Source organism: Rhopilema esculentum, chromosome 20, assembly GCF_057945365.1.
Source record: "Rhopilema esculentum isolate cy_ngs chromosome 20, ASM5794536v1, whole genome shotgun sequence".
In the NCBI taxonomy this organism is placed as follows: Eukaryota; Metazoa; Cnidaria; class Scyphozoa; order Rhizostomeae; family Rhizostomatidae; genus Rhopilema; species Rhopilema esculentum.
The window spans coordinates 14,497,880-14,512,542 of NC_142834.1; the positions used below are offsets into that span (position 1 = coordinate 14,497,880).

At 35.3% G+C, this 14,663-nt stretch overlaps 2 protein-coding genes across 3 annotated transcripts in view; both read right to left on the reverse strand.

Moving 5' to 3' along the window:
* Nucleotides 1-11,837, reverse strand: part of LOC135686997 (cytosolic carboxypeptidase 1) — a 40,138-nt gene extending 28,301 nt beyond the window's left edge. Inside the window, exons 1-4 of the mRNA XM_089114617.1 lie at nucleotides 11,514-11,837; nucleotides 6,543-6,676; nucleotides 4,799-4,866; nucleotides 3,469-3,538 (exon numbers count right to left, since the gene is read on the reverse strand). Coding sequence (XP_088970743.1) covers nucleotides 3,469-3,538; nucleotides 4,799-4,866; nucleotides 6,543-6,676; nucleotides 11,514-11,563 — 322 coding nt within the window. The 5' untranslated portion in view covers nucleotides 11,564-11,837. The remainder of the gene's footprint in view (nucleotides 1-3,468; nucleotides 3,539-4,798; nucleotides 4,867-6,542; nucleotides 6,677-11,513) is intronic.
* Nucleotides 11,838-12,760: 923 nt separating this feature from the next.
* LOC135687183 (phosphatidylinositol 3-kinase catalytic subunit type 3) overlaps nucleotides 12,761-14,663 on the reverse strand; it is a 32,598-nt gene continuing 30,695 nt past the window's right edge. The window contains exons 28-29 of one of the 2 annotated variants that reach the window (XM_065203683.2): nucleotides 14,375-14,500; nucleotides 12,761-13,874 (exon numbers count right to left, since the gene is read on the reverse strand). In XM_065203683.2, coding sequence (XP_065059755.2) covers nucleotides 13,860-13,874; nucleotides 14,375-14,500 — 141 coding nt within the window. In that variant the 3' untranslated portion in view covers nucleotides 12,761-13,859. The remainder of the gene's footprint in view (nucleotides 13,875-14,374; nucleotides 14,501-14,663) is intronic. The other variant, XM_065203684.2, reaches the window with a different exon arrangement.

A 14,663-nucleotide genomic window follows, 5' to 3' on the forward strand; every position in this document is an offset into this window, starting at 1 on the left:
TCGTAGCTATTCGAACAGCAATCATTTTGTTTATACTTTATAAGATGATAAAGGAGAACGTGATCGAGAACATACTCATAGTTTGTTTTCAAGGTTAAAGTTAGTAGATATTAAATCTATAATAACTTTGATTAAATTTCATATCAGCACTAGCAAACTAGATACTTTTGAAGTATTGATGTATCCTTTATCTTGTTCTGCGTTTCATGTTTGCTGCTCATTTTTATCATCAAAGCTAGTAGTTCATACAGCATGTAAAAATACTATTTTATTTCTAAGTGGTTAAAAGTAACGTTAAAAACCAGGGCTGGTGCTAGAGGCAAAGATGTAAGCCCAAAACGGTTACATTCTATTAAGCTAGCGATAAAAAATTTATGCGAATGCCAGTAGAATAATAAGTATGAATAATAATGGACACTTCAATACAGTTTTGGGGCGCTGCCGGACATTTTCCAGCCCTGCTAGTTAGAAGTACGTTGTTTGCAACAAGCAATTTGTATTTCATTATTAACTAATCTCCTTTCGGAAACGAGGTAACGGTAAAGTCAGAACATGAAGCTTTTGAATATTTCCCTGAATATTGATAAAACAAAGACTTTTGTAACATACAGTGAAGATAATGTAAAGTAACTACGCAAATTTAGTACCAGTCTTATCGAATGTTTTGGATGACAATAACACAAAAACTCGAGTAAATTTGTAATAATTCAGAAGAGTAGTGGAAGCTTGTCATAAAATTGACCAAATTGAATCTTGTTAAAACGTTGTGGTGTGCACGCCTTTGGCCATGCCCTTTGACATATTTTGTGTGAATAATTATGGATTATGGTGTCTGTTGTGTCCAAAGAGTAATTGTTGACTTTTTTCGATTTCACAAACAATGCAGTCCTTACCAACACAGTGCCTCTTAAATAATTAAGCAAAAGCAATGTAAAAATAAAAAAAAATTCGCAGTGGTTATCCAAGTGCAGTTCTGATCGAGATTGCATTAACAAATGGCTGTGTTCGCTTGTAGAGACATGACCAAAACGTTTTCTTTCTCCTCGAGCAAATAAAAAAATAAAATTACATCTCTACAAGATTAGCTTGTTGCAATTCATTGCAGCTGATTCATTCACCGATTTATTTACTGATTTTTGCAGCAAAAAGAACCCATTCATTTCACAATGAACAAAATCTATACAGGACGATTAGTGTTTGTTCATAAATCCATGTTTTTTAAATTTTTACGGTAAAATTTCACAGTTTAGCTTTTTCTCTTTGTAATTAAAGGTATGGTTTAGTGTCCTAGTATCTATATATTAAGAAATGGTTTCGGGTACTCATGTCAGTAAGATATGCTCTCGCGTGATTAAAGACATGTTTTTATCTCCTCGTGTCATTTAAGATATAATTTCATATCCTCGTGTCAGTAAAGGCATAGTTTAATATCATCGTGTCAGTAAAGGTATAATTTCGTGTCCCCGTGTCAGCACAGAATAGGAAATACGAATTTTCTATTCTGTGGTGTCAGTAAAGGTGTAGTTTCGTGTAATCGTGTCATTTAAGGTATAATTTTATATCCTCGTGCCAGTAAAGGCATAGTTTAATATCATCGTGTCAGTAAAGGTATAATTTCGTGTCCCCGTGTCAGCACAGAACAGGAAATACGAATTTTCTATTCTGTGGTGTCAGTAAAGGTGTAGCTTCGTGTCCCCGTATCATTAAACGTAAAGCTCCCTGTCCCCATAGAAATGAAGGTGTGGTTTTAAGTCCCCGTGTCAGTTAAGGTACGGTTTCGTGTTCTCGTGTCATTTAAGGCTGTGACTTTCTCTGGGACTTTTAACAAAATAATGCATCTCGCTCAAAATATCTAAGCAACAGATGATTAATTGGTTGTTCCTATAAAGATAGCATTTGGTTTCTAGGAAGCGAGAGCAAGCGGATTTATTTATATACTTATTGATGTTGGGAAATAATGACCAGAATTAGAGAGGGATGGTTGTATGTTTAAGAACAAACCTGAAAAGATTTAAACATTTGATAACTTGTGAGAAATGGTGGCTGCAATGTAAAAACTGGACATGACAAAAATGTGAGAGTCTCGTTTCCGTCATTTACAAGCAAATCGTCTATATATGATACAAATAAATTCAACTAATGGTTTCTGACCGAGCAAGGTAAACGCAATATCTTACACGAGAAAAAAGTTATCTACAAAACAGGCAGAGATTTATCATTCATATAAATCAATAATTGGTGATTCTGAAAAATCTCCGCTCAAGAAATTCAAAATCAAGATTGTATTGTTTGAGGAGGCTGCATGCTTGCAAATTTTACAGCCTAAATCGAACATTTACTATTGTGTGAATTAATTCTGCGACCTCGAGAAGAAGAATAATAATGGCTGAGAATAATCTTGCTGATAAAAAATTCAATGTATTTGCAGCATTTTAATCGCCTCTTTTACAGACGATGGCAGTATGAGACAGAATTGCATCATAAAATGTGCGATTCTCTCTGAAAAAAGAGTCAGGAAAACATTACGGTCGCACGGCCACTGACCGGAGGAAAGTACAGGAAAAACAATAGAAGCTCATGTGACACACCCAAGCCGCGCCCACTTTCTATTGTTTTATGAGGAAGGTTTGCCTTCTAGGATGTTTTTGTCTGGAGGAAGGTTAAAAACTTTCTGGACTCTGTCTGAAAGATTCACGTCCGAATAAAATTTTTCGTGAATTAGTCAAGTTAAAGTAATTTGGTTCCTGCTTCAAGCTTTATTGTCCTCTTCGATAAAATTGTTTTAATAAGGAATAATCAAAATATAATTCAATCTGAGTAAAAAACATAATTAGTGTCAGTCGCTCATATGTATCTCAGTGTAATTTAATATGACATTCCGTTTCAGTAGCATAAAATTATCACTAAAATTTCATTAGTGTTCTCCGAATAAAAATTATTGACAATAAAAATTGCTCCAATCAAAAACGTTTTTTGTGTTAATGTAAACAAAGTATTGAATCAGAATTGATAAAATTTCGACAATCTTATTCGTAAAGCTTAAATGTACATTCAAAACTCGGTTTCTGCCGCTAAAAAGTGAAAAAACTACAATTTCGTAATAGAATTTCGATAAAACGCGTACGGCAGGTTCAAATATGCCGCGCAATGATTTTGATTCAGGGCCGGTTTGTTGTGACAAGAAATAATGAAAAATGTTGCATCCGTGCGTGAAAATCCCAAGATCTCCAAAATCTAACTCGTGCAAAGAAAATGTTGTGAGTCGACCAAAGTTAGCCTTCAAGACGCTCATCATTTTGATAAAGGCTCTCCAAACAGACCACTGGCACAGAGACCCTTCATAAATTGAGATCCTTCTTATTTTATGCAACGGTACAATAGTTTTGAAACTGGTAACGAGAACTTCACGATGAAGTCTCGATTCTGTTTAAAAAATGCCGGACAAGAGTTGGTTATAAGATGACTTACCAGAAGTGAGGAGTTCGTTGAAACAAGAAACGAGGTTGTACGTCGCCTGGATGTCCCATTTTGATGTGGCCTACCGCAAACAAACAGAATAAATAAAATGGATACTCAAAAAATATAAACATACGATATTAAGCATGAACTAAAATATGATGCAGTTGTGTACCTGTGATTTATAGACCAAAAATATTTCTATGTTAATCTTTCAAAGTTTCCATCTATCAAAGTTAGAGCAAAAAATGTGATCGAATTTGGCTTGGGTAAGTCAAGCAGATGGACACAAGACATATTTTTTTATCTAGATATTTTTGTGCTTTTCTTTTCCCATATCGTAACCTCTCGGAAAATATTTTGATTAATTTCAAATTTGCGAATAGAGCTAGCAATTTTTAAAAGTGTTTTCATGCTATAATCTCTAGATATTTGTCATTAAAAATTTCAAGCAGAATTGCTCAATTGTGGCTTTGCTATAAAGTTTTTGCATCGACATTGTACCGGTGAACTGCCATAATCAACCTTGGAAAGTGTATGCAAATCTTTTCGACAAATCTTCTATTCATTGACGATAGTCAGAATACTTGCTCAATTTTGCATTGGTTGTAAAAGGTCTTCATAGTATCCCTGTCTATCGAAAACATAAATTTGACCTCTATAAAGCCACACCCCCCCCCCCACCCCCACCCCACAATCTGATATGAGACAGACAGTATAAGCAGAGGGAAAAACATAAAGGCAAGAGCTAACTGTTCTCTTGTTAAATAAACCCTATTTCTAATGTCAGTTACTCAAGTTAACTTTTAATAGTTTGCCAGTCATTGCGAAGGAGGCCTTAGAGACTAAAAAAACAGTATGTGCTTCTGGAACAACCAGTCAAGCATCTTTGAAAAGGCAGGTACCAAAATAATTGAACCCGAATGTAAAGTCATCACGCACCTCTACAACTTATGGAATAAAGCCCCCTCTCTAATAAACCCATACGTAGGGCCTCCAAATTTATAGAAGCCCCTGGGGGGCTATACCATTCCTGAACAACTTTTGGAATAAGGCCCCGCTCTAATTAACCCATACGTAGAGCCTCAAGAATAATATTACCCCCTAGGGGCTACACAATTCCTGGGGGCTTTAAAGCCTAGGAGTTTAATAAGCCCCTGGGAGTTTTATATTATTTAATACTGCCAAGGATAGAAAGCTTAATAATGGTTAAATATTCGTTCAGGTGCAAATTGAGGTGGAACAAAGAGTAAAGAGAAGTGACGCTTACAGCAAGCTCGTATTTCTACTCCTTTTTTCTCCAATTGATATCTTGATTAAAATTGGAAATAAAATTGCATACCTCCAGCGCTGTCAGCATTTTGTACACTCCATTGGGGTTTTTGTTGATCAGCTCTTTTCGGCATTTTTCTAGAAAATTGAAAAGCAGAAAACAAGTTAAAGAAAGTTAAAACTTTTCACTTGCCTAAACCTAGAGACTTATGCAAAAAGGGTGAATTTCACAGGGTTAGGGTTTTTTCAACCAAGGCTTCCTACCTCGATTGACCAACACCCCTGATGTAATTAACTGAAAACTGAAGGTTCTAAGTGAGTCAAGTAAAAAGATGTCGAATGTAAAATGACTAGAAGCACTCGCGAATTGATCATAATTACTCCTTGAACAGAAAAAATGGAAGGACGGATTATATTAAAGGCGCTATGTCCCGTCAGTCAACCTGTCAGCGTTTTAGGCCCTGCAGCGCGTTTCTAATTGAGAAAACATTGTGAACTAGCCTTACATTGCAGATCAGTTACGTAACAATAGGTCTATTGTGTAATCCAACCAATGGGAAAATTAAATGGCCAGCGAAATGCGTCGGGACAAAGTGCCTTTAACGAGAAATAACAACTGGTGGTTTCAAGCTATTTTTGAAAAGAAACATGAAATATCTGCAATGAAGAACGGAATCGTCTGAATAAACGTCTGCATATGATAATATACTGGGAGAAACTGTGAGCGAAGGGATGACCAGGACAGGACTCGAGGCGACAACTCGTGACACTGTGTGTCTAAACTGGTAAGCTCACATGCTCTCAGTATATTTTCTCAAATACAGCTCTGCACGCATAAATTCAATCTTGCCAAACTGGAGTACCAGAAAATGGGTGAAAACAAGAAAAGAAATATGGGCAAAATGAATGTAAACAATATTCATGTTTAAAGGTTAAAATAAAGTAATATAAGTAAATTGAATTTGGATAATATTCCTGTTAAAACCTAATCTGCCATAGGGTCTGTTTCATCAGCATTTTGAAAATATGGACAAGGATTTCCTTAATCACAGGACGAAACATGACAGAATAATATCGTAGGGTGCATTTGGAAGGCTCGTTGAGAAAGGGGGGATTTCTGTTGGGATCAGTGCTAACAAGAAGCGAATAAAATTGTAATAACAAGGACCCAACGGTTGAGCTGAGGTCAAATTTTATGAACAAAAATTAATGAAGAGTTATGTTCGAAACGTCGAGATTATATTTAACCTTCCATTGTAAAAAGTTGTAATTTCATTAAATTAGTTTTTGGTCATTAGTCATCGAGGTGCAACACGCTAAACTAAATTGATTGTCAATTTTTTTTCTAAGAAAAACATCAGTGTACTAGTCTAGAAATGTTCTAAAGCTTAGAGGTGGAGTGCTGCATTCTTTATTACAATATCCGCTTTGTTTTTAAGTTGCATTGGAGGGATCTTCTTTGATAATTAAAACATAAAATTGAAGATCAAATATGGTTTGCTAAATCAAAAGAGTTTCAAGCTCGAAATTCTTCAATTGAGTAGGTGTGCCGCGTAATTTTCCCTTTTGGCACACACGTTTGCTGATTAAACACCCTACAGGCCCAGAAAAAACCTTTCTATCACTCGAGTTTCATCCATCCAATCGAACCCCTTCAACAGTGCCTTGGTGCAATGCTGCTTGAAAAATGGCGGTAACATCTGGCGTGTACGTATACATAAATTCAGCTTTTGTCTACGGCGGTTTTGCCTCAATAAAGGAGTTCACAGTTTATGGTTTGAACGCTTGTAAGAAAGCTACGTAAAGAAACAAACCTTGCGACGAGAGTAGTTGCTGGAGCTTGTTAGAAATGTACCTCACGTGCTCGATATCTTTGTCGCTTGGAGGATCAGGCACTGCCAGTGGCCATACTTTCTCCAGCTGGTCCAACAATGAGTGGAGTCGGTTGCTGTGAAGAAAAAGTAAAAACTCAAGATATCATGAAACCAAGAATTTCAAAAATTACACGCAGTAAAATTCGCTTCCACTGGTTTTACAGTGAAAATAGCAGCACGATCTTGCTTTTAATGCACAACACTAACAAAAACTGAAATGGTTAAAACTCATGAGGATAACACCATAGCATACACATTTGACCACATTCTCTTGCACCATTAAATCTTTGCATCAACAAAAAATATATCGAGTAAGTTTGTCGAAATGCAATATTTTAAAATGGCACAAAATATGGAACACATGGTACTGAATGATACACTTAGTCCTAAGATTCTGTTTATCTACAAAATATAATATTTTCTAAGCCAGAAGACTATTTATAGGCGAAAAAATAGTATTTTCCAGGCATTTATACCCACGTTTTGTCAGTACCTGACATGACTGGCGTGTACAGATCGCCGATCAACCGGCTGAGTTTGTGCACTAGCTGAAGCGAACTTGCACGATGCTTTGTTAACTGCAATTATTTGCAGGTTAGCAGGACTCAATGGCCCCTAAAACTATTAAAAACAGAGCAAACAGACCGACACTGATAAAATCCTCTTCAACAACGAATGAGGGCTTAGACGATTGCAAATGTTTTCTCAAACAGAGATTGTCTGCAGAATACACCATTGCATTGTGAAAATCTTCAGCTGGGAATTAGTGACTTTTAGGCAGATCTCTTCGTTGGCTAGTGAGGACGCGATCAAGCTGCATCGATCAAAGTTGACAAATTAGGGAGCTATTCGCAACCACATTGCAGCAAATTATCCAAGGATTAGTGCTTGAAAAACAATGATGTGACGGGGCACTGCAAAGTTGTATGATCCGGTATCAATTATATGTCGTAATTGATCCGGTATCAATTATTATCGATCAACATCATCATCATGATCGGCAATCCAAACAATAAATGATCAACATCATCATCATAACCAACCACTTGTTTTTATTCCAAAACAAAACGACATATAATGTTTCCTATCGAATTTTTAAATTACTTAAACCCAAGCGATTTCCCTTTGACAAATACGACATTTATGGCAGATTTGGAACTTTTATGATCAGGATAATGATTTCTAGGATCAGAACGATAAGAAATCCTATTTTTCGAGGAATACTCTTGTATCAGTATGCTTTAAGATAATAACAGTTAGCGCCAACGAGATGTGGATTCCACGAAATAACCGTATAAAGCAAATCGCTTTCGTAATCCTTCATAAGGACCAACTCAAATCTGCCATTGAGCTTTCTGGCTTCCATAAGAAAAACGTTGAAACTCCGCAGTAATATGCTTCCCTAGAAAAGCTGGTGAGCAAAAGTCGTCGATTGTTGTAATTAACAATTCGTCCATACACCAGTGATATATTGCGCAAGCAACAGCTGCAGACGTTGCAAAGTTTCAACCCGGTCCTTCACAGCTAATATGCCATCATCAGACTTGGCTGAACGGTCAGGCTAAGATGTCCTGGGAGCGTGCTCTAAAATTTGCAATTTTGTTTGAATATGGGTTTTAATTCCAGTCAATTCGACAGTAAATGAACTATAACTAGGAATTTAAGCAAAATTTTACTAGGAAAAAAGGAAATAGTGCAATTTTACTTAAATCCCTAGTTATATTCTACTATAGTACCATAATGAAAATAAAATTGTTTGACTGTTTTATTTTTATTCTGGTGCTCAATTTATTTGATAACTATATTATCGCTATTTTGGATAAAGTACCACACGCAACGTACAAATAGAGTATATTTGTGTCAATAAGCTTCTTTGAGAACTCTAAAGTGAAAGGGGGATGTAACATTTTCTAAAAGCAGACAAATGTATGATGGGGTCGGAAAATTGTCTTATAACATGAACGGAGGTTGGAAAAATCAGGCGCAGTTTGAAAATAGGTTGTGTGTTTGAGAAAAATCAGGATACCAAGTAGCCTAGAGAATCAACAATTTTATTTACCATTCAAATTTTTTTCCTCTATCCTCTTCGTAAAACTTGTTTTTGCATCTTTTAAAACTTTTGGCATATTTTATAAAAACCACCCCCCTCCCAAACAACCCTACAGTACAAAGGGAGGTATACCTGGGTTGCCGCCATTCACAACTGCTATTAAATACACTAGAGATAATTCATTTTCAAGCCTACCATTGTCACCCATTTATGGGTGGAAAAATTTGCTGTTGGAATAAAATGAGTGGTTTTTAGTCCAAAGATAAATAGGTCTTCATGCAAGCAAGGAGAACACACAACCCAGATCATATCTGGAATGAATGAGGAACTTTTAATTCTTGATGAAATTATATAAAGGAAAAACATTGCTTGTTTGGAAAAGGTCAGTTAAGCAGCTATTCCAGTATCTTGATTATCACTGTGGCCAAGAAAAAAACCAGTAAATTATCTGATGTGGGTGAGGGTGTTCTCCCAGAAAACCCCATGCAGACTTAGCAGCATTGCTCAAGAAAAATGCCCATTGTCATTTTTGTTGAGCAATGAAAAGAAACAGGCTGCAAAACTTAAAAATCTGGCATCAATATATTTATGACAATGGATGAGGCCCTTAGGGTAAAAAAAGTAGTACTTGAATAGGATTGTTTTTCAAGGAATACATTGGTTCTACATTTTGCCTGCTTGGTAGTTCTAAACTTTAATTTATGGGGTATTATATGTATGAACAGAAGTGCAGAACAAACCTGTTTGTCTTTCAATGAAGATTTTAGAATTAATTACAATGTAAATTGTCTATTGATAGCTTTAATCAAATTTTCAAGGTAGTGTGGTGCACCATTCACAAAGGAGAAGGTTTACCAAAACAAAGGAAAAAACGCTTTGTCAGATTGATTGATTGATGTCAAATGTCAAAACAAATCATGGGTAATCTCTCTGTCACTGGTCAGTTATGCTAATTTTTTGTGCTTCTCTAATTTTGAGTACCATCAGAATTTAACAAACAAAAAGCCAATGAACAACATCACAAACTGCCTTTAAACTGTGAATTTTCATAGCAAAAAACAATCCAAAGCAAAAACGGTTAAATAATTAACCAAAAATTGTCTTTATCCTTGCTACAAAAAAACCTTTGGATTAAAACTTTTGCTTTGTTTTCAAAACATCTTCATATTAGATATACGCTATTTGATGTATAGAACCGGATGAAGTAACTTAGAACCATCCTGTTCTATACATCAAAAGTGACTACAACACTGCTTATACAGTATATATAGCACACAGACTGGTAAACAGTAATTTTCATATTACACATTGTATAATTACAAAACATCTTGTTAAAAAAGAACTCTGCTTAAATAAATATAATGAAAATGGGGACAAGGCAACTAATGTTTTCTGGCCTGCTGCTAAATAATTGTTGCTATATATATAGACAAAAATATAGTTTCCTATTTGCAATAGCAATGAATCTCCAAGAGTAGAAACTTAAAGCCATCTTATTCCATTTATCAAATAAAAGACAGCAGCTTTTTCTATTTTGTTGATTATCCAAAACTAAACAAAATATGATAGGGCAGATCTTAAAGTACCTAAAAAGCTAAAGGATACAGATCAAAATTTTAAGAGAAATATAAAAGAAGCAATCAGAACATATTAATGCTAACTATTATTGTTGAATATGTTTCAGGTTACACAAATTTCTTTGAACAAAACATTTAACAGAAAAACTATCAATTCAGTGTTTATGTCCAGGTAAAAATACACACTATTTAGAAATCCTGTGTGCTATTTCTTAAAAAATTATAAAATAACAAGAGGTTTTATGGCATTGGAAATATTGAAAACTTCATGGCAGTGATACTGTTTCATTTAAAGATTCAACAACTATGAGTTTAATATTAAGCAAACCAATTCCACTATTGAAATTGAATAAGCAAGGGCCACCTTTCAAATGTGGCAGCACCATGTACCAGTTAACCTTCATTATACTTAGACTTAAAACTAAAAGAGGTGTCCTTGATTTTTGGGTGCAATTGCTCAGACACAATGCTAATGAAATAAAACATAGCAAAAAATCTAGTCACAAAGCTAATATTGAGAATCAAATTGACACTGCCCAATAAATTTGTATAATATCAGAATAATACCTTTGTAGGTAAACTGAGTAAAAATACAAAAAAGCCAAATGGCTTGAGATTAAATAATTAACGGAAAACAATCAAACACTGCCAAATTAGATATGTTAAAAACCACCAGTCGCAAATTAATTTATGACTTTGATATGGTTTTGTAATCCAATCAATAAACACTTTCCATTGGGAGAAAATCAATTGTATGTTTTTTCAGCTTTTGGATGGCAAGCTTCGTGGTGAGATTTTAATAAAAAGATTTCCAATTTAACGACATTTTCCTTCGACAAAAAATTTCGAACTTATTTGATGAGCAGCATAGCTGTTTAAATAAGATTGTTGGCGCTCCAATAAAGTACAATCCAAATTTTCTAACTTCAAACTTGTTTGATGAACGGCATATTGTCGGCACTCAAATTGCACTCAAAAATATCAACCAAATTTCTGCTTGACACCCTGATACAATCATTAAATGGAAAGCAGGAAGTTACCTGAGATTTTACAGACAAAATTAGAGGTCGTTGAAATGTATCTCAAGTAAATGCATTTTTTGTCGACCCCCTACGGCTAGAGAATTTAAAGACTCTTCTAAAGAGGTGTGCTCAAGTAAAAATTATTGTATACATAAGACAGCTTGAATAGTCATTTCGAAATTAATAAACAGAGCTAAATAATCGATATGATAAATGAAAGGCACAAATACAAAATTTTCTATAATGCAAGTGAGCTGCCAACCTTTTAGATGCAGCGGCGGTTCCTCCAACTGCAATTTTGTTCGCGTTCATTATGTTTTGATGTGTCGCATATTCACATAACTGTGTTTAGCAAAACCGGAATAGTTGCCGTGGTCAGTTCAAATCGGCTTTGGATTCTAATCCATTGTCAATGCCCAGTCTTACTGATTTAACTTCAAACAGCCTTCCATAATTCGTCGAAAGCCACATCAAACCGCTCTTCAGTTTGTTTTCTTTTCAAATGAAATAGAGGCTGCATTAAGCCGAATCTATTATCATAAATTATTGATGACTAAATTTCGCTCGACCTTTTTGACTTACCGTCGTTAGGGCCCCCGTTATATGTGAGGCTTGTTTTCAAAATGGTGAAAGAGATAGATAGAAGTGTCTCATTAAAGGGGTCTATATAGCCTTCTAGATTCTTAAAGGATCAACATGCAGTAACTGCTGGCAAATTTAAGATGCATACATCCCATAACAGGACACGTGTAGAAATTTTAATAATATTTTAAAAATTAATTAAAAAATATATTTCGATCCACCACTGGATATATATATATATTTCCTAGCATTGAATTGTTGATCTGTGTTCTGAAGTTTTATACTCTGAAGAGTGTCAGACGAAAAGCTTTAGTTTACTCAAAAGTTTGCTTTTTCTCAAAGCCATTTTAAAAATATTTAAAAGGCCCCAGGGATCAATTTTCTGGGATCTTTTTGCCCCTTTGTCCTTCATAACCCGAACTAAAACATATAGGGATTCCTAAAAACCTTTTTTAACGTTGCTACTCGATTTGATGTATAGATAATTTTACTAGAAATAAATCACAAAATCACAAATAAAGTCTTTAATTGCGATTGCAGTATTTTATGAAAATCTGCTAGACAATCCTGGATGATAATGATAATCGACCGGACACAAATGGTGTACCAGCCAAGAAATCTTCTCAGGAAAAGATGGATGAACGTAAGCTTACAATTTAAACTTTTCTGATGCTTTAAGTGGGATGTATTGAACCATGATATCTATTTAACACTTGTTAAATAGGAGGAATCTACAGCTGATGAGGCAAGATGATCGCATTAAACGTGGAACGCGGAGCAGCAATTTAAAACCGTCCTGTTCTTTACGCTAATCAGGGGGGGGGGGGCTGGGGGGAGGCTTTAGGTCCACTTTTTGCAGAATATGCAAAATATTAAGAAGTGAACCACCAGTAAAGCCTCTTTTGTTTCGGTTTTAGCCCCTCGACGTTTTTAGACCCCAACTTTTCACAACGCTCTGCGGTGCCTGTCTGACTATACGGCATCGAGCAGTTTAGAACAGTCTGGTAAACAGTAATTTTCAATAAGAACCTACATAAACCAATTGTGACTTTTTATACAAATGCAAATCTGCATTTACAGAGGATATAACTACCAAAAGTTTCAGTGAATACCCTTGCATTTTAAACTTCCTCTTTTAATAACCACCCGTTTGTTACTGCCAGAAAGAAAGGAAGACAAATTTATTTGGATTATCAGAAGACATTTAATCAAAAATTGTATAGACAATAAGACAATTTACAGGCACACGTGCACAAGACTAGATCTATAATAGCACAACACCATCCGAGATTAATTTAAAAAATTCAAATTTTCATGTGGATTTAATGGATGGACGAGGGTTCGAAGGCTTGCACAAACGAGAGTAAGAGAAGGCAGAACTTTCGCAAAACCATCACACTGGCCCTAGCAATGAAATTTTTCTTTTTTCAAAAAGCTAAGGGAAATTACCCACATTATAAGAAATTCTAGGAAAAAGAAATAATTAATTTTATAGATTTGAATTTAAAACATTGAAATTCTCAAAATTTACTTTCAGTGTGTTGACTGACAATATGAAAAAGCAAAACAGACGTGCGATTCACTCTTGCAAATAGCGTTCGAGATTTTGCGTAAAACAAAAGGATTTCCGGGGTTTTTCAGATAAAAAAATAGGATTTTCAGATAAAAAAATAGGATATTCACAAAAGGTGTACGAGATTTTCTTGGAGAGATTTGCCCCTCGAGCAAAACAACACTATAATAAAACATTTGATGTATTTTCCACATTTTAATGCGGAATTTTACAAGATTTTACATATATAATTTTACAAAAAGTCATTGGATGGTTTCATAGATGGATGGTTTTGAGTACCATATTGCAATCTCTAAAATAACCCTTTTCAACTGATCCATACATTATAATTCTCTGCAATAGATTACACCATATGAAACAATGATGACCTTTAACAGGTGAGCCCATGCCACCGGGCGTCTGGCAATTGACGCACCGGGCGTCTGGCTTTTCAGATAATCATCAATCATTTGATTATCGCCTCCAATACTGTGGATAGAAAAGAGAAAAATTAAAAAAGAAACAAAAAGAAACATATTGATTATAATGACACAGTTAGCAGATAAAATCAACTTCGACAAATCAACTGTCACTAGGTTAAATCTGGAACACTAATCTCAATGTTTAAGGGCAAGTTAAGCCATCCTCTTGTCCCTCTGGGAACAATGTTGGTTTATCATAAAACAATGTAAGAGATGAGGAATTAGGTCTTTTTGTGTGATTTGTATGATATTTGCCTAAACTACCAATATTATTCTGGGAGGGGGGGGGGGAGGGGGGTAGTAATACTTGGGAATAGTAATAGATAGAATGACTTAATCTAAATATTTCCTGGTAAAGTCCGGATCGATTAGGCCTTTCCTTCGTATGTCGATCGAAACAAACAAATAGTAAAAGTGCCTTATGAGGCCTGAGGCCATATGATCACGTATAGAATATTTGAATGCTATTCCCACGAAAACAACCAATGCCAAGAAAACATTTCTCACCTGGGCCCATTTGTGAATTTGTTCGACGACCGATGCAAAGACAGCACTAACACTTTCATCGATTAATGCTTGTAGATACTGCACGGCTTCTTCATCGCTGAGATCAAGCCTAAATTTGTCTTGCACCTGATCAAAGAACACTGAAATATCAAAAACCTTCTCTCTTCTACTTAATTTTACCGCATTTCCTCTAATAAACGCCGCCCTCTGACAAACACCACCCTCTATTAAACGCCGCATCCAAAAGTGGTATTTTGTAATAAAGGCTGCGGCGTTCTTTAGAGGAAAT